Source organism: Excalfactoria chinensis, chromosome 25 (assembly GCF_039878825.1).
Source record: "Excalfactoria chinensis isolate bCotChi1 chromosome 25, bCotChi1.hap2, whole genome shotgun sequence".
In the NCBI taxonomy this organism is placed as follows: Eukaryota; Metazoa; Chordata; class Aves; order Galliformes; family Phasianidae; genus Excalfactoria; species Excalfactoria chinensis.
Genome location: NC_092849.1, coordinates 1,434,631 through 1,454,289, shown reverse-complemented (window position 1 = coordinate 1,454,289; position 19,659 = coordinate 1,434,631). Strand labels below are relative to the sequence as shown.

The window sequence follows — 19,659 nt, the reverse complement described above, 5'->3', positions numbered from 1 at the left end:
GTGGAGCCGTAGCAGTAATTCACACCGGGGACAAACAAATAGACAAGTGCTGGAGGAGGGCTCTAATCACTCAAGCTGATTTCAGGTGTGCTGCTCGCCTCAACATGGGGGGGGGGTTCTCATCCCGAATCCCTCAGATGTCCCTATGAGCCTTTCAGCCCAGTTTAAGCATCCTATAGTTGAGCTGGGATAAAAGCTCATTTTGAAGCTCGCTCTTCTCAAAGCCCAGCTGCAATGCTCCCTGTTTTCTGTGCTCATGCCGTGGGTGCACCACAAGGGGAGACAACCCCGCATCCCCCAACCCCAAACTCAGCATTCTGTTTTAGAGCTGAGCAGCCCCATCCCCATGTAATACTGCTTCCTCCCCCTCCAACCCCAGGTGCCCCCCTGGCAGCCCCCAGCCCCAGCCATCCTCCCGTAGAGGGACCACGTCCTCCATTGGCTGCTCCCATCTTGTCTCTGTGAGGTGCTGAGCTTCAGAAACCACAGCCCTGGCACCCCATAAAAGCAAGCAGAGAGACGCATGTGATCATTATGCAAAGGACTCGCTCCTTTATGGGATTTGGATTATGGTTTGTAACAGACAGAGCTTAACAGCGGAGCGCATTTGGTTTTATGGGCGCCATAAAGACGAGCGGCCTCGCACCTGGGAGAGAGCAAAACAAACTGGGTAGAAGCAACAGGAGGGCACTGCAGGGCAAGGGGTGCCAGGAAAACCCAAAAGCAAGGAACCCAAAGCTAAGATCCCAAAGCCAAAGGTTCCAAAACAAGGATCCAAAAGCCAAGGGTCCCAATGCCAAATATCATACCAATCCCAATGTCATACCCAAGGCCCAGTGCTGCAGGAGCTCTGCAAGCATCGTGCCAGGAGGAGCACACCCCCAGGTGTCTGTAAGTCTGGGGGGCTGAGCAAGAGGGTGACAGGGTGTCAGGCCCAGCTGCAAATCTCTTTTATTGTGGTAATCACCAATGCTCCCACTGGCGTGAAAATCAAATTACACGGTGAAGAGATAAGGGTCAGTCCCACGCTGAGGGAGGAAGGGGTGGCGGGGTGAGGGTGTGTGGCAGCTGCTTATCACAGGGGCGCAGAAAGGATGGAAAATACAAGCAGAGCAGCTGGGGGTGAGGTGACTTTTGCATTGCTTGTTGGGAAAACGAAAAAGACCTGGGGATGATCAGGATCTCATGGCCACGCTCGAGCTCTTTTGCTCCCTCCAAGATAAACGTTACCCTCAGCCCGTCCTCAATCCCAGCCTTGTCCCTCCTCCCTTTAGCCTGGAAGAGGTTTGATAAATATTTAAGCAAACTGCTTCCAGAGTGATGCATGTTACGACACCGAGCACTGAAACCACAATGCGCAGGGACTGCACCGCGCCGCTCCGCTTGCACAGATGCCCTTTGCAGCCAATCTGTCCTCAGCTGGGCCGATCATTGCTGCTTTTGCCTTGGGAATTTTTAATTGAAACAGCCCCTTGGAAAAACAGCCCATATGTCTGTTGCTCCGGAGAGCAGCCGGCTGCTGGCAGGAGCTGCTCAGTGATACCCCGTGGGAGAAGTCAGCTCCGTGAGTAGGATTTGCAAACACAACACCACGCTGTGCCACGCTGCTGCCTGGCAGCCCCGACCCCACTGTAGCTGCTCTCATCCTCAGTCCCTGGAGAAAATAGGAAACAAACCCAAACAACACCTCCCTTCTCGTTTCCTTCCCTCTGTCTCCTGGAGACGGACCAGGCAGCCCTTGGTGCTTTTAGGATGGAGCAAAGGAGCATGGAGTTGCTCCCTCTTTACTCCCCTTTATTCTCCTTTTGCTCCCTTTGCTCCCATCCCCAATGCATGTGATTGCACAGAACTCCGCTCCCCACAAAGCCCTCAGCACAAGCAGAGCATCCTCTGATCAGAGGAAATCTGCTCGGGAAAGGCACAGGGAGCCCCAGAGCCACACTCTGAAGGGTGATGTAACCACGTTTTCCTCCTCAAAGCTCCAGGATGAATTATTTAGACGAGCAGCACAGCAGCTCTGCTGAATTATTGAGGGGGATTTGGGTTTGGAGGCTGATGAAGCAGAAGCAAACGGAGCTGTGCACTGTGCTGAATAGTCCCGAGAGGAAGCTGGGTCCTTTTTATCTTATTATTCACCCCATACTCAGTACAAAATCTTGACAGCTAGAAACTTTGTTTGCTTTCAGAGCCCCTGCAGTGAAATGGTGCTTAGGAGGAATCCCTGTTGCATGAGACCTGGGCTGGGAAAGCAAGATGTGGCGGTGTGACTGGCGCAGATCATCAGATGAACACAACAGATCAATACTGAGAGCCACACAATAACGTATCGCTGTTTTGCAACATTGCCAGGCAGGGAGAAGCTGCTTTGTTTAACTGCAAAAGCAAACTTTGTTTTGAGGCTCTAGGGACGTGGTCTGGGCTTGTCTCTGTTTTAGCATCGAGCAAAGGAAGAGGCTGCGGAGCGACCAAGGAGATGAGAAATGGATGAGCTCTTATCATTAATTTTAATGGGAAAGGAGCGGATGAATCCCAGAAGTGGGAGAGGAAGTTTCAAGCTGCCTTTACGAGCTCTGGTGTGATACCATTTTCTCATGACCTTTGGTCTGTTTCTTACTGCTAAACTGCCTGGGAGCCAAACCCTCAAGCACAGCACAGTGGGATCGGGGTCTGAATGGGGCTGGGGATGAATCTCAGCCTTCATCTCCCCCACTGAGACCACTGGGAGAGCCGTGCCAAGCTCAGTGCTCAGCACAGCTTCCATTGGGAGGGCTGAGCGTGGCCCTTGTCCTTCCTGTGCTGCCCAGGTTGCTGCTCAAAAAGCACAAAATGAAGCCCCTCTGGAGCACCACGTGGGTTCGGTTCCTTTTCCCATCCTTGTTTCCAGTATTGCTTCCTGGGTCTGTAGGGAGAAAAGCCATTAAATACACCTACTCCTTGCTTTTAGTGCTGACCTTATTCTCTTGCAATTCCCCTTAAATTGGCACGAGCTTTTATGTTATATTATACCTAATTTGAATGGATTTGTAAATAATCTGTTAGCAAAAAAATAAAAGAGGAGAGCAATCCCCACTTTATGATTATTGCTTATCTTTCAACCTAAATACAAAGGAAATAGGACTTGTATTCAATCTACAGAACCACTTAGAGCTGTGCCAGGGCAAGTATGCAGGAGGGTGATCAGCAGCATCTGCCCAAGCAGTGGCTGGGAGTGCCAATGAGTCCTGCAATGAGCCCTGCAATGAGTCCTGCAGTGATCCATGCAATGAGCCCTGCCATGAGCCCTGCAGTGAGCCCTGCAATGAGCCCTGCAATGATCCATGCAGTGAGCCCTGCAATGATCCATGCAGTGAGCCCTGCAATGATCCATGCAATGATCCATGCAACGAGCCCTGCAATGAGTCCTGCAATGATCCATGCAATGAGCCCTGCAATGAGCCCTGCAGTGATCCATGCAATGAGCCCTGCAATGATCCATGCAATGAGCCCTGCAATGAGCCCTGCAATGATCCATGCAGTGAGCCCTGCCATGAGCCCTGCCATGAGCCCTGCAATAAACCCTGCTCCACAAGTGCCCCTTGCTGCTCTTCCCTGGGCTGCCTCATGCTGGGAAAGCTTCCATGTGGCTGAGAGGTGAGGCAGCCCCACAAGTCAGACTCGTTTGAGGGGGTGAAGGCACAGCAGTCGGGACGAGTGCTGGCTTGTGCAGAACGGATGGGTCAGGGAGGGCAATTTATAGCCAGGATGAGCTGCTGCCAATGGGGCTGCCATGCTTGAGAAACAGCGAGGTGACACAGCATCCCCCCCTCCATGATAAGGGCTGCACACTGAGCTCCATCACTGCACAATCTGCCCCAAGTCAGGACGACTGCTGCAAAGCTTGCAGACACAACCGCTGCCCCATCTGGTACAGATAACTTCTTGGCTTTGCTGCCTTGTTTTGTTATGACTTACTGTAGAAACACGAAGCCCCGTTCGAACGAAAATGAACCGTAATTCTTTTTTATGCCTTCTTCCCCTTGACTGAAACCCTGTTAAATCATTCCCTCCGCACTCACGGGAATACACTTCTTCTCTTTCTTCTCTGTCTCCTTCTCCTTCTTTCTTCTTCCTCTCTCTCCAATTTCTCGCTCCTAAAATAGCAAATTCCAGCTGACTGCTTTCAAGGCAATGAGGCGCCCGCGGGATTGTGGGAGCGTTGCTCAAATCAGCAGAGAAACTAACGAAGCTGCCAGGAAACAATATTAACAACAAAAAAAAAGAGATGGGGGGGGAGGTGGATCTCATCTGCCATAAATCAAAGTGCTGCGGTCTGAGCAGAGCTGAGCCCTCATTGCTGCTCCGCTCCACCCCAATGCTGCAGCTCTCCAACACCTGAGCATAGGGCAGGGCTGGGGCAGAGCTCGCCTCTCCGGTTTGCAGCGCTTGCAGCTTGTGAGCAGGGGCTGAGCAAACCCTGGCACACGGCCTGGGCTGTCCTTGAGGTGTGCCAAAGGCAGCACCAGGAGTCTGCTCCCATGGGATGCTGTGGGCAGATGGGAGCACAGTGTGCAACCACTTTGGGACTGTCTTTGTCCCTGGCCACGAGGCTTTAGCAATGCGCTGGCTTGCTTTCTGCTTCCCCCAACCCATTTGTTACGTTGACACGGGGTTGGGGACCCACTTGTTGTGTTCCCTCTTGCAGTGCAGGAGCAGCCTTGCTCGCTGCACACCTGGATGAGATGCAGCCACGCAGCTCCATGCATTGGGCAAGTCCTGATGTGCTGCCATTCAGTGTGTGTGCATTCCTGAGTGCTGCGTCAGGCTGAGGCACGGCCAGCAGGCAGGAAAGCTGCTCGGGGTGGGATGAGATGAGAGACCCAGGGAGCAAGGAAGAGGCAAACAGAGCTACCCATGGGACACAGAGAAGGGGGATGTGGGAATGTAACCATGCCAGCAGCACAACTCTGGCCAAAGTAGAAGAAATCAGCACTTCAGGGAGGAGATTTAGCACAGCTACTCAGATTTTGCTCTTCAGAGCATCCCTCCCCACCATCCAGCATGAAAGAGGAGGCCAGGAGGTCTCAAGGGCCTGATTCCAAGGTCTGTCCCATGGCACAGTAATTCCCAGCCCTCTGCCTGTGCTGACCCCAGGCTTGCTGTGTTTGGAGCAGTTTTGCTGCCTGAAAGGTCAGGTTGGGCACAGATCCCTGCTTGGCCCAGCAGTGCAGGAGCCAGAGTGGCAGCAGTGTATATGTTACAGCTCAGCTCCTCATGTCCTGCATTTATTTGCCTTTCCACCCAGTAAACGCATGCAGACGGGCATGTATGAACCCTTATGGAGGGGGTTGTTTGCAGAGCCAAAGCCACTTCACTGAGCATCGGGCTGAGCAAGGGGAGGCTGCTCTGCTGCTGCCAGGCAGCTTGTCTGGCCCTGAGCCTGTTGGAGCTGGTGCAGATCTGCAGGTACCGTGCCTCAGTTTCCCCTCCCAACTCTTAGGCAGCTCTGGCCATGGTCCCACAGCTCAGTTCTCTGTGTCGTAGGGCTGGGAATGTGGCCGGGGAATGGTGTGATTCAGGCCGGGAGAAAGAGGAGTCTGCCGTCCCAGCCCCTGCCCTGGATGAGGTCGAGAAGCGCTGCACCCCCCTTCCCCTTGCCGGCTGCTACTCGGAGCTTCATGCTCTCCCCATGCTGAGCTCTCAGAGGCACCGACGGTGCCAGTCGCTCAACCCGAGCACCTCTTGTCCTCCTTTAACCCCCTCCTCGCCCCGGGTCTGGGAAGCAAAGCAACCTATCTCTCCCGAACACCCTGTGCCGGCCGTGGGGCGGGGGGGAGGTGGGGGCACGGCTCGGGACACAAAGGCCGGGGGCTGCAGCGGGGCGGGCCGATGCGCGGGGCTCCGGGCTCCTCCTCCTCCTCCGCCGCCTCCGAGCGGGGATGCTGCTGCCGGGCACGCACCGGGAGCCCCGCGGAGCGCTGCGGGCTGCGGCCACCCGAGGTAGGAACCCATCGGGGCCGGGAGCGGTGCGGGGGGACAGGGAACCGCCGGGGGACGCGGAGCAGAACGGAGCGGAGGGGTTTGCGGAGTGGGGAGAGCGGGCGGCCAGGGACGGCAGCGAGCATCGCTCCCAGCCGTGAGCTCCGGGATTCGGGTACCCCACCTCCGCGGGGGTCCTGCGGGTGTCCCCGGCCCCGTAACACGAGCGCGGCCCCGGCTGCGCGCACCCCTCCGCGGCCGCGGTGTTCGGCTCTGCTCCATCTCTTCCATCCGAAGTGTGTCCAAACTTCAAGGGGAAAGGAGAGGGGGAACTGTGCGTGCTCAGCACCTCGGCTCGGGCTGCCGGTCGTTGTACAGCCCTTTGGGAAACGTACAGATGGATGTCCATCTGCCTTTGGGTTGCTGCGAGGATCGTGCCGTGCTCGCGTCGGAAATGATTTGCTTGGGAGAGCGGTGGGCGGCGTGGGTGCAGAGGGCTGCTGTGCGGGAGGCTGCGGTTTGTGCAGGTTCCTCCGTGTGTGCGGGGGCTGATGGTGTCAGGATGCCGAGCGTGAGCCTGCAGCTGGGCTCTGCCGGTCGTGTGTCAGCCTTTCCTTGTGCCGGTCCTCTGTATGTGTGTGTGTGTGTGCACGTAAGTGCACGGGGAGAGGTCACGGCTGAGCAGAGGATGCAGAGTTCTCCGATCCTGGAAAGCCAAAGATTCATCTCTGCCTTTAGAAGCAGAGCTTGGGCATTGTTGCTGTGGCTGTGTTGGGAGTCAGTTTGGGTCTTCCCTTCTCACCAGCTCCACAGAGCCTCACAGGGACAGCGTTCAGCCCCAGCACTGCACTCCCATCTTCCCTAGGAGCTTGCGCCCTGCTGTCTCCAAAGAGTGGGATACCCACAAGTGTTCTTCTTCTCCTGGCTCAGGAGCATTTATCTGCTCATCGGTGCAGCTCCCAGTGGGTCCAACACACATCTGTTGGCCCAAGGATGTGGAGGAGCTCCAAGCTGTACCCCCATTGCTCACCTCCCCCTGCACACCCCAGCTCCATCTGCATCACTGCTGCTAAGCACTCTGTATTTGGTTTCCTGTTGTCCCCTTTGGCTGACCCCCAGCAGTGCCGTGCCCTAGGCACCTCCTCCCCATTGCACACCACTCTGAGGGCCTTTTGGTGCTGACAAGTGAGCTGAGACCTGGGAACTCAGCACAGGGAGCAGCACCTGACCCGTTTTCCTGATCAGGCTCGTGTTCACTCAGCAGTTCCTATGGTTGTCCAGATTCCTCCGGAGAGCTTGTTTTCCTCCTCGAAGGCTGCAGCAAGTGCAAACACGAGCAGGAAACAAAAGTCTCTGCTATCAGTCTCACTGATAGCATCGCTCCAGACGCCAACGAACCTTCCTTTTGAAATAATCAGCACGACAGCCTGCCTGGCTGCCTGCTCCCAGCCTCCCCCGCCAGCTGCGCTCACGGCCACGGGCTCACACCTCCATCCAGCCCAGGACCCGCAGAGCCCCCCCCCCTTCCGTACCATTAATCACCGGGGCCATTAATCAGTGGGACAAAGAATTACAAGTGCATAAAAAAAACCCCATCGGCACAAGCAATCAGCGGAGGGGGCAATTAATGGCAGCTGCAAAAGTGAGCTCGGGAGCACAATTGGGCGCTGCAGGGGATGCTCGTGGCTCCCACTGGGCTCTGTGTGCCCCCAGCTGTGCCTCTATTGACCCCCCTCCTCCTGGCACCAGGGCTGCTAAATCAGTCCTGAGCCGTTCCTTCCACCCACCCCTTAGTCACTCTTCCTTGGCGCTGCGGAGAGGTGGGAGGCGAATGAATTTGAGGCTCAAGGAAAGATTTCAAGTAAAGGGATGGGTGTAAGGGACCAACAGGCAGAGCAGCCCATACAGACAAGGGCAGACCCGGCCCCAAGAAGAAGGACATGTGAAAGGGATGCCAGCAGGTGCTGTGGGACGCAGGCTGGGACACCCCAGAGCTTCTGTCCCATCTCGTCCCTCCTCACTCCAATGCTATCATTCACCCTCAGTCGCTGTTTTCCCCTCCTGAAAGCCTTTATTTGCTGCAGGCAGGTACAGTCATGCTCAGCACACACTCAGGTGAGGCATCTGAGGCATGCAGGAGGTGGGCAGCCGCCAAGCAGGCTCTGTGCAACCAGGAGCAGACGGATGGAGCAGCTCCCCCCACCCCCTTTGGGACCATTCATAAACCCATCCCCATATGCAGCAGTGAGAGCTCCTAGTACCCTCCCCCCACCCCAACACCCCTAAAGTACTGCATGGATAAGTGTGGCAATAGCACTGCTGCAGCAAACTGCTGCTAAAGCTGCGTGCATCCATAAGTAGTTCTGCTGGAGCTGCTCTGCCCAATTCACCGTTGCAGTCTGGGGGCTGTGAGCTGCTGCAGGGGTGCAGGCAAGGCGGCAGTGGGCAGGAGCAACGTGGGTGGCTGCCATTGGGAATGAGTTAAAAATAGCAGGGAATGCACGAAAGGTTTGGCACGTGGGTCACAGAGGATTTCCTGCAGGGGCTGTTTGCCAGCATTGTTGGGTGTTTCGGAGTGGTGTTAAGAAAAGGGCCCCCTTAGAGCAGGAAGGCTTGGTTGGTTCTGGAGGTGCTGGGTGTGTGCATGCCAGGCCATTGCTTTGTTAGGGAGGGGAAAAAGAAGGAGCAAGGGGCACTCTGTTGCACAGGCAGGGCTGGGATGCTGTCCCTGCAGCACTGTGCAGTTGGGAGCTCAGGGCAGCTGTGTTCAGACCTCCCTCTTCCTCCTGCAAAGTTCTCCTCTCGAGCTAAAAGCGACCTCTGTTATCCTATTGCAAAGCCTCAGCAGCTCCTTCCAGCAGAGGGTAGCAATGCATGTTGTCCTCCTTGAGATAAAGGGGGTTTTAATTATTTGTTAGGGATCCTCACCTTTGGAGCAAGCACCTCCACCGAGCAGCGGCTTCCTGCGTGCAGAAGGGAGAAATGCATTCACTTCCAATCCTGCAGAAGCAAACGGTGTCAGAGGGAAAGTTGGAAGGCGTATCTCAATATTTAATTGCCTTTTAGCAAAACATCAGCCCTAACAGCAGCAAAAGGCAGAGCTGGATCACGGAAATGCCCCCTCTGAAATGCAAGCGGCTGTGTTTGGTTTTTCTTTTACACAATTAAACGCCATCTCCATCAGCCACTTGTGGATGATCTTATTTAAAGGTTAATTGAATATTCCCTGCAACTTTGATGTGCATTTCTCTTCGGAGAGAACTGCTCCATTTGGCAGCCAGGCATTAAAGGGGTGGAATGCGCAATGGGCCAATTCGAAGGGGGGGTGGGGGGGGAAGAAGAGGAGGAGGGAAATAGGAAGCGAGAAATGAATTTGCCTTTTCTTTTCCCTTCTGTGGCTGCTGCACCGAAGCAGTTGAGCAGAGCAGGGATGGGGGATGCTCTGGAAAGCAAAAGGAGCTGGAGGAGATGAGCAGACAGCGGCACCACAGCAGATGCTCTGCACGGCAGGGATGGAGCCTGGCTTGTTGTCAGCAGGCAGAAGTTGCCTTTTCTCAGCTCCCTCTTGGCTGAGCACTGAGCGGGGTACAGAAATACCCAGAATGAGAGAAATCACTGCAGACAGGAGAGGATGGTGCAGAAGGAGTGCGTGGCTTTGCTCTGAAGCTTGGGTGCCAGGAAGCCAATGTGGGCTTAACACAGAGTGCCTTGGTTTGGTGGCAGACATGAAGTCCTACCTTAGAGAAATTGTTTCCCTGATATTCAGCCTTCTTGCTAAGCTCAGGGGTTGAGAGTCCTCAGCTCTCCAGGCCAGTGATTTCCCCTCCCAGCACTTTGTGGAGCACTCAGAGAACATGGATTTGCTTTTGTAGCCCCAGAAGGCACTCAGAGCCCATGGGAGGGAAAGGGGCAGCAGCATGGAGGAGACAAGGGCTCCTGGCTGCTCCTCTGCCTGCTGGGGGGGGTAGGCAAGAAGAGCTCTGCAGATGGAGCCTGGTCTCCATGGCAGCCCGCAGCTCCAGATCTAAATTCTTCCTTGTCCATGGAGAGGATGCTTCTCCTCCATGTGCTCCAGGGGGGCTGCAGCAGAAAGAGCCTCACTTTGGAAGGGGGGGTATTGGCTATTTAAGGGAATGGGAGAAAAGCCTTGGTGCTCCCACCTTGGCAGAACCCAGAGGGCAACAGACACCCCATCACTCATTCATGCTGTACCCATGATGGGGGGTGTGTGTGCAGAGGAAGATGCATGCAAAGCTCATGGAACGGAAAGCCAGGAGGAGCCGTATTTAGGGCACATCTCTGGTTACGTGAAGCTTTTGCTATTTCTGGCTGCATCTTTTGCATCAATGAGATCCTGGGGAAAAAAAAAAGCTCACAGAAGACGTGCGGGACAGACACTGTGCTGAGCTGCGGGGACGGAAGGACAGCATTCTGTACAGCATTCTGTACATCCCAACCACGCTCAGGGGCACCTGCCAAGCAAGGCAACCCCTTGCCAGCCCCCCTTTTATTGGGTGCCCCCCCCCTCCATCCTCACACCCTGACAGATTGTGTTTTACAGGGTCGGAAATAGATGCGTGAGAAGGGGCCTCGCAGATCCCAAGTGAAAGCCATGCTCAGCTGTCACCCACCCCAGCACCAGCTGCCGGCCCCAGACGGTTCCCAAAATAAGCAGCCCACGGCTCTAGGGCACGGTGTGGTCGATTCCCACCTGCCAACCCCGCAGGCCCATCTTGGGGGTGCAAAATCAGAGCTCAATAGAGGAATCCTGGGTGCCACCAGACCTGAGCATTTCTGCATTCCGAATTAGCAGGGCTTTAATTGCAGCGTTCGTTGCTTGTTAGCAGGAAAAGCCAGATGCTCTTAGGAGCGAAGTGAGCTGAAAGGATCTTTCTCCCCACCCAAGGAATATTTAAGTATGTCTCATGCAAACATTTCCTTTGTGCTGGGAACAGGACTGTGAGGACATCTGGGTGCTGCTCGGCTGCTGATTCACCAACAAGTGCCAGGGTCCATCCACCATGGGAGCAGGACAAAGCTGAAGCAGCTCAGGGAGCTCTTGCATAGCACAGGTGGGGCTCTTTCTGCACAGCAAGGTGAAGGCTGGGTGATGGAGCTCCACCATAAGCTCACATAGCAACTCTACAGGGCAGTGCATCCCTGAGCTGGGGGGCTCTGAGTGCAGTGTGTTGTAGGGCAGTCCCTTTGGGAATCATCTCCTTTGGGAACCAGCTCTTTGGGCACCAGAAATCACAGCTTTTCCTGAGTATAACAGCCTGCTGCGGCCAACCAGCACCAAGTGCTCATGGTTTGTCTTGCTCTGAAGTCCCTCTTGGGCTAAGAGAGACAAAAAGCATGATCTGTCACTTCTATAGCCCACGTACCAGCATGTGCTATTAGCGTAGGCGAACTGTCCAGTAAGCATTAGAGCTGTGGAGAAAGCACAAGGCTCTGCAGGAATGCAGACACTTGAAGTCCAGGCTTTGCTGACTTGTATTTCTGCAGGTTGTGCAATCATCCGCAGCAGTGCAGGAGCCTCTCCCTGCCTCCAGCAGGGTTTCTGCACAGGGAAACGCAGCGGCTTCCCCACAGAGGGATCAGACGGAGTGAGAGGAGGCATTGCGCAGCGGGTGTTGAGTCAATATCCTCTCCAGCTCTCTGTGCCAATATGATTCATTGTTAATTCAAGAAATTCCTCTCACCTAGTACTGGGTTCCCTAACCGTGGCTTAATCCAGGCGCCTCAATGCCACCTACATCATCACACCAACGCCCATTAAGGCCACTTGTGGGCTCATCCCAGGGTCAGGACCAGGCTGCACACTACACAGGTGCCTGCAGCTCCTTCTGCTCTTCCCAATGCTGATGAAATAAAGAGCACCCGAGACGTTCTGCAGGACCTGGGTGCAAAGAAGCAGCACTTGGTGCTGCCAACGAGCTCCAAAGCGGGTCTGGATTTCTTTGTAGTTGCTCAATGCAACAAACCAGGAGCCCAGCTGCCAGGGGACACTGGCACAGCACAGGCTATGGCTGCTGCTCTGGCATTGAGCCCACCAAACCCTCTGCCAAAGGCACTGCTGGCTCCTCTAACAAGCACCAGTCGGGGGGGGGTGGTGGTGGTGAATTCTCCCAGTGTTCATTGAAATAACATTAAGTGTGATGGACTCCTGGGCTATTAGAGTGGATGTAACATGTAATTGAGGCTGGTTATTCTTCATCTGGAGTGTCCCCCTTCACTAATGGCAAATCAGGGCAGAACACATGGTGCGCGCTTTGTGAGCCCCGCTGCAATTCACTCTGCTGCCTCCGATCAAAACGATCCCAATGAATGTCAATGAATGAGCAGGGGGACAATGAATTAGAGTGAATGAAAGCCTTGTCGTTGGGGCCCTTTGCCAGCACCAAGCCACAATGCAGCACCGCAAGGACAGCGCCTGCCTGGGCGGTGTTGAGTTCATTCCCATTAGTGCAATAAGGGTGAGGATCACAGGGTGGGGGCAAGGTCGGTGCTGCTGATGGGGCTCTCCAGGCCTTATAGCTGCCATTTCCATGGGGACTGAAGTAAGGGGGGTTGGAGGAGCTGGAAACGGGGAGTTGGGTTGGGCATAGGCACAGTATGCTCACCCCATGGATGCTCACACATGGACTGTCTGTATCCTCAGTCCTATGTTTGCTAGCACTGAAGATGCCTGAAATCCAAACCATTCAATCCCAGTTTTGATACCAGATCTCAATCCCAGCCCAGTGTTTTGCTGCTCTCCAAGTTCTGGATTGAGCCACCTCTTCATTAAGTCGTTAACCAGATGCTGCAGGCAGCACATGCATTGCTTTTCACCATGGAAATGCCCATGGTTTCCCCATTCTTTGTGTCTCAAAGACCCAGATCATTGAGCAAAACATGGGCACATCACCTGGCAGTGATCAAGGGAAAAAGGAAGGATGCTGCTCCCAGATCTGGGCTCTTGGCAGCTGCTGCTGCTGCTGCTCCTGTGCTATCCGTGCACCTCCCAACAAACACCCAAATGTGTGGGCGCATCTGCACAGAAACGATGAATAATAATGTGAGAGGGAAAAAGAGTGGGCGAGAGGGTGCAGGGGAGAAGGAAGAGCTCAGATACCGGAGGGGGAAGAACAGGATCAGCAAGGAGGGAGCGATGCTGCAAAGCCTGGAAAGGAAGGAAGGTTCTCACTAAGGTGAGAGAAAGCAGCTGCCCGTGAAAGCTTTGCAGGGAAGAAGGAAAGGCTTCAAAGAAGCTGCGCTGCCAGGAAGATAAGATTAAATTCCTGCAATGTGCAGGGAGAGCTGCCCTCCTGCGCGTGATCACAGGGCAAGCATGATTGGATTTTAGAAGGAATGCAGCATGCCATTCATTTTTTCCCTTCTTTCTGCAAAAATCAAGTGTGCGTCCAGCCCTGCATTCATCCTATCTGGGCAGCCTGCACTGCTCACAGCGCCACAAACCCCTGCACGCAGCACTGCAGCTGCTGAGCATGGCATGGGATGTGCATGGTCCCCTGTAGGGCAACCCCAGGCTCTGAGCATCACCCTGACCCTCACTGCTGTGCTCCCATCCCGCTGCTTGCAGAGCCTTTTCCTTCCTGCTCACGCTGCGTGCTGAATGCCAACACCTCCACAGCTTTCAAATTAAACTGACAGAGGGAAGGGGAAGAAAAAAGCCTTGCCCAACCCTCCCAGGCAAGCGTGGGTTGGATGGAAACACCTCCTGCCAAGGGGCTGGAAAGTCCCAGCTCTCCCTCCCCAGCTGCAGGCACCCACAAATCCATACAGATGCACACACGGTGCTGTTATCCTGTTTCCCTGCAGCGATACCTCCTCCACCGTTGTGCCTCTCACGCTGTAAAAATGAATGAACCCAAACTCATGGATCACTTCCAGTGCATCAGCATCCAGATGGGCTGCTGGCTCACTTCTCTTAATCTCCCCAAAAATGGATTTAGGGATTAAAGCGGATCTTCTGGCTTGCTGGGACTTTGGTTTGACACTTAATCAATGCGAGTCCTTGGGGTACAGAGGAAAAGCAAAGAAATCAAGCTGAGGGATGGGTATAGGCTGCAGTTATTGAGCTCAGGGTGCAGAGAAGCCCGACAGAAAGTCAGAACGTGATAAAACACGGGGATAAAACATTGGATCAGCTCATGCCAGGAAGGCAGTGAGGGTGCCCCAGTGCTCCATGCTACCCAGAGCAAAGCCAAACTGTGCAGCACCCACAGCACCAAGCACGGAAGCGTGCAGCAGGTTGCATGCAGCAGGTTGCATGCAGAGCAGAGCATGCTGCTTCCAATTGCTCACGCTCCCCAAGTGACTCAGCCATCAAACAATCCCTCTTCCTTCTGACATCTCGCTGAGCAACCCAAATTTAGCTCACTTTGGTTATGCTCTCATACCCGCCCACCAACAGCTTGTCCCCTTTCTCCCTACCTCACCCTTTAATTCCCCCATGGAAGGCACATCTCCATGATCACCCAAGCATTGCGAGGGCCCCCCAGGAGTCAGGATTTGATCCTTTCTTGCTTTTTCCCTGCCTTAGCAAAGAGAATTAGTGCACTGCATACCTCCAAACCCTAATCACAATGCTCAGCACACACACAATGCCTCTCATCTTCTTAAGTGCTACACCGACATTAAGCGTAATTAAGCCTCCAAGCATCCCTTTTCAGGTGGGTTAAGAGGAGCACTGAGAATTGAAGAGGAATCGGGGAGAACAGGGTGATGAAGCACCCTCACGTGTGGGGGATGCCCTTTGCATGACCCTTTTGATGCTGTCAGTGTTGCACCTCCAGGAGTAGCATCCCACCTCCATCCCACCGTGCTCACTCTGCTCTTTACCTCTCCTAGGATTGCAGCTCCAGCACACAGCAAGGGCTCTGCTATGATCACAGCCAGCGTGCCACCTGCCCGGCAGCAGCATGGGCAGTGTCAGTAGTCTCATCTCTGGCCACAGCTTCCACAGCAAGCACTGCCGTGCCTCGCAGTACAAGCTTCGTAAGTCGTCCCATCTGAAGAAGCTCAACAGGTATTCGGACGGGCTGCTCCGCTTTGGCTTCTCCCAGGAATCCGGTCACAAATCAGGCTCCAAAAGCAGCAAGAATGAGGACTTCTTTTACATCAAGGTCAGCCAGAAGACACCCGGCCCCCACCGCACGGACTACACCGCACTGGGCAGCACGGAGCTGGGCCAGGCTGGGAGCAGCGGGGTGGACTTTGGGACACCCACACCACAGAAGCTGATACCTTTCCCAAGCCAGCTGGAAGTGGTGAGGAGGGGAGATGGGGCCTTAAATGCATGGCTCCCTGCTCCATGGGGTGCTCAGGGTGGTCACCTTTGGGGTTTAAGGCAGGGCTTTGGGAGGCAGAAGGGATGGTGGTGGGTTTATACTGATGGGTTTATGCTGATGGGTTCTGCTCTTCCTCCAGGGTGTGGAGAAGCCCACAGCACGACCCACCGCCTTCAAGCCAGTACTGCCCCGCTCCGGTGCTGTCCTCCACTCATCCCCAGAGAATGGAGTTCACCTCCCCACACAGCTTCACCCCCTGGACAAAGGCAAGGAGCAGGAGCTGAAGCCGGTGCTGTGCTCAGGAGGGCTGTCTGACTCAGGCAGGAACTCCATGTCCAGCCTGCCCACCCACAGCACCAGCAGCAGTTATCAGCTGGACCCCATCGTCACCCCCGTGGGGCCCATTAGCCGCTTTGGGGGCTCTGCACACAACATCATGCAGTGTGCCATCATCCAGGACAGCAACATGATGAGCCTCAAGGCCATGTCCTTCTCCGATGGTGGCAACAAGATCCTCAACCCTGGCAAAGCCCCCCAGCACCGTGCCACCGAGAAGACAGCGTGCATCCGCTCACCCATCTCCACAGATGAATCCACCATCCAGGAGCTGGAGCAGAAGCTGCTGGAGAGGGAAGGAGAGCTGCAGGAGCTGCAGCTGAGCTTCGAGGAGAAGGAAGCCAGCTCTTGCCAGGTGTATGAGGAGAAGCAGCGGCGCTGCAAGGAGGAGCTGGAGGGGTTGAAGCAGAAGTGCAACAGCAAGCTGAAGCAGAGCTCGCAGAAAACCCAGCGCACGCAGCAGGTTCTCCACCTGCAGGTGTTCCAGCTGCAACAGGAGAAGCAGCAGCTGCGGGAGGAGCTGGAGAACCTCATGAAGGAGCAAAATTTGCTGGAGACAAAGCTGAGGTCCTACGAGAAGGAGAAGACCAGCTTTGCACCAGCGCTGGAGGAGACCCAATGGGAGGTAAGGCCTGGGGCACAGAATGCAAAGGTGTGCACGGGAGGGATGGCACCAAACCCTGCAGCTCTTCTCCACTGGCATCCCCACACCATCAGCAGCCCCTCTCTGCTGGATGTAGCAGCTGGCAATCAGGCCTTGGCAGGGGCTGGAACCTGATGGTCCTTGAGGTCCCTTCCAAAGCAACCATTTAATGATTCTGATAGTCTCAGTGTGACTACAGTCCTAATGTGAGTGCTGTCTTCCCACAGGTGTGCCAGAAGTCAGGGGAGATCTCCCTGCTGAAGCAGCAGCTGAAGGAATCCCAGACCGAGCTCACCACCAAGACCACTGAGATCCTCAGCCTGAAGGCACAGCTGAAGGACGTGAGGGCCAAGATGGAAGGGCTGGAGATGAAGACCCAGGACCTGGAAGGCTCCCTGCGCACCAAAGCCATGGAGCTGGAGGTGTGTGAGAACGAGCTGCAGCGCAAGAAGAACGAGTCTGAGCTGCTGAGGGAGAAAGTCAACCTGTTGGAGCAGGAGATAGTGGAGCTGAGGGCAGAGATGGCCATGCTCCGGGCACAGCTGAGCGATGCCACCCGGCCCAGTGAGGTGCAGGCACTGCAGGGGGAGGTGGAAAGGCTGCGGGCTGAGCTGCAAGCTGAGCGGGACAGCAACGAGCAGATGAGCTCCAGCTTCCAGCAGGAGAGGCAGACGTGGAGGGAGGAGAAGGAGAAGGTGATCCACTACCAGAAGCAGTTGCAGCAGAGCTACCTGCACATGTACAAGAGGAACCAGAACCTGGAGAAGATGCTGCAGCAGCTCGCAGCGGGGGAGGATGGCAAAGAGCCCATTGAGCTGGACATCCCCGGAGCTGATGTGCCCTATGAGGACATCATCGCCACTGAGATCTGACCCCACTCCTCTTCCTGTACTGTTTGATGAGCCATGTATTTATTAGAGGAGCCGGCACCCAGCCAGCTCCTCGCTGCTGCCTGTTGTGTTCAAGGCCAACAAGCCACTCGTGCCAATGGTGATGTCCTGCAGCACCCCCCCTCCCCATCCTCCTGACCCTTGTAGGACCAGCAATGAGGGCAAACAGGGAATGGGACTTGGGCAAATGCTCGGTAGTGGGATGATGCCCTTGGTCCCAGCACCCTGCTGCAGCCTGGACAGGGCACAGAGCTGCTCTCTCCTGTTATTTATGGCCCCTACACGACCCACTCCAGCCCTTCAGCTCCTGCAGTGCCTCGGGGAGGACCCTGCACACGTGCACTACTTCACACCCATGGGAGCAACCCTCAGTACGCAGGGATGGTGCCTTCCAGCTCCAGGGAGCAGAGGTTGGGATGACCCAGACATCAGGAGGGGATATCTATTTTATACAGAAAATCCAGAGTTAACGTTTCCTGCCTCCTCCCTGTCGTTTTAGAATCACAGCAACCAAAAATGCATTTCTTTCCCTATTCTCCCATCACAGCAATCACGCAGCCCCAGGTTGAGCCAGCATCCGGCACCAGGCCCCCATTACCAGCACCCACATATCACCACTTACTTCTAGCCACGCATCCCTCCTTCCCCCAACACGAGCAGGACAAGCTCCTCCCTTCCTGCCACGAAGCACAGGGGCACTCCCAGCACAACCCAACACCCCTCACCCACAGATGTGACCCACAGAAACCAGTCTGTGCCTTCTGCACCGCTCAGCAACCACCACGTCCCCACCGAGCCCATAGCTGAGCCACAAGGCTGCAGATCAGGGACCCACACCCGAGCCAGGAGCCCCTTTCCCTATGGGCTCCCCAGCACAGGAGCAGAGCTCAGCCTCCCCAGCCCCACCTTCTGCCCCCACCACCCCAACCTCTCTCATCCCCAGCAGCCAATGCTGTATGATGTTATCGCCCAGAGGTGCCCACTGCTGCCTTTGCACAATGCTGTGTGTGACCGTGCGCATTGCAGGTGTGTGAGATGTGTGAGCTGATGGCCGGCCGGCCACAGCCTGTACAGATAATTATTATTTTTCTGCAGGTTATTATTATTATTTTTTTTTGTTGGTTCTTTTTTTTTGATGTTCTTTCCGGTGACTGATGTAAACTAATGGTTAATTTTATGGTTTTAATTTATAAATAAATTTTTTTTTTTTAAAACTCAATGCTGTGCTCTGCAGGCAGAACATTTGCACCACATCTCTGGGTTGCACATCATCCACCAGCCAATAGGAGCCATTCATCACAGCATCACCAAGGTCCTCCACATGGCCCTGCTCACCTGCAGCCCTTTGCTAGGTGGGCTGCCCTCTGCTTAGCAGCTGGGATAACCCATGCATGGAAAAGCAGCAACATGCTGCAAAGCGTGGACAGGAGCAGACAAATCCAATGGGTTGCTTTTCATTTCCAGAGTAGCCCAAACAGTGCTGCCTCCCTAGGAAAAGAGGTACAGAGTGATACAGGGAACACAGCCCAGTGAAAGCTAAAGGAGTGTTTTGACTGTAACACATTGTTTTCCCCTTCCAAACTGAGAGAACACAGCACTCACATCACAGAAAGCTGGAGGCATCCTCTGCTGCATTGAGGAGCAGTGAGTCCTAGTGACAGTGTGTGCTGGGGACAAAGCAGCAGCTATAGCCCTGTGCAGGTCTATGGGTTCCTGTAGGGTTGGTGCACCCCGTTAGCTCTGCCCCAGCTGCCTGAGCCTAACCCTGCACAACAGAAGGAGCCAGAATTAGCTGTTGGAACAAATCAGCAGATGGAAATAAGCTTTGAGAGAGAGGAAAGCTGATTTACATCTTTGCTTAACACCCCGGTGCCACTAGGCCACTTTTCTGCTATGGGGGGGCTGTATAAGACCCAACATCCCAGCAGAGACCCGACCGGTGCTGCCTTTGAAAGAGCAATTAGCCCGAGCCGCCCCGCACACGGGGCGAGGAGGCAGAACTGCTTTTGATGTGCAAATCCCCCCTCAGCAGCTCCAGCACCGGCCTGCCTCGCATCTGCTGCTTCGAGCAGAGCAGAACGATGGGCAGCGGCCACTGTTTGCTCTGCAGTGAGGCAGCAGCTGCCGTGGGCTGAGGCTGAAGCCTGGGGGTGGGTGGAGGGGATGGGACCCCCAGGCAGTCCTCATTAGTCATTACCAAAGAGGAAAATACTGTGTAAATGCACCGAGGCAGCAGCTGTGAGATCAGCACGTCCCATTTAGCATGGTACCTGCTGTCACCACACCATGAAATATTGGACTGTTTGTTCAGCTCTTTTGTTCCCAATGCAAAGCATCCATCACCTGCAGGGACGGCTCTGACCACCATTGCTCCTGCTGCGGGGTTCCTTAAAGCACAAGGGCACCTCTCTCCTCATGTCCCAAGTGCCTCTTTGCTTCCCTTGGTTTTCTTACCTGTAGGAAGGGCTCTGTTCTCACAGCAGTGCTAAAATAGCTGCACGGTGTTAAAATAGCTGCACAACAAGCCCCTGCCTGTTCC

At 54.9% G+C, this 19,659-nt stretch overlaps 1 protein-coding gene across 1 annotated transcript; it reads left to right on the top strand.

Annotated features, from left to right (window-relative positions):
• Window positions 1–5,844: 5,844 nt before the first annotated feature.
• Window positions 5,845–18,333, top strand: LZTS1 (leucine zipper tumor suppressor 1). The gene is made up of 4 exons (XM_072357200.1): window positions 5,845–5,976; window positions 14,812–15,230; window positions 15,391–16,212; window positions 16,458–18,333. Exons 2-4 carry the CDS (start codon window positions 14,883–14,885, stop codon window positions 17,100–17,102), a joined length of 1,815 nt encoding a protein of 604 aa, XP_072213301.1. The 5' UTR covers window positions 5,845–5,976; window positions 14,812–14,882; the 3' UTR covers window positions 17,103–18,333.
• Window positions 18,334–19,659: the final 1,326 nt, after the last annotated feature.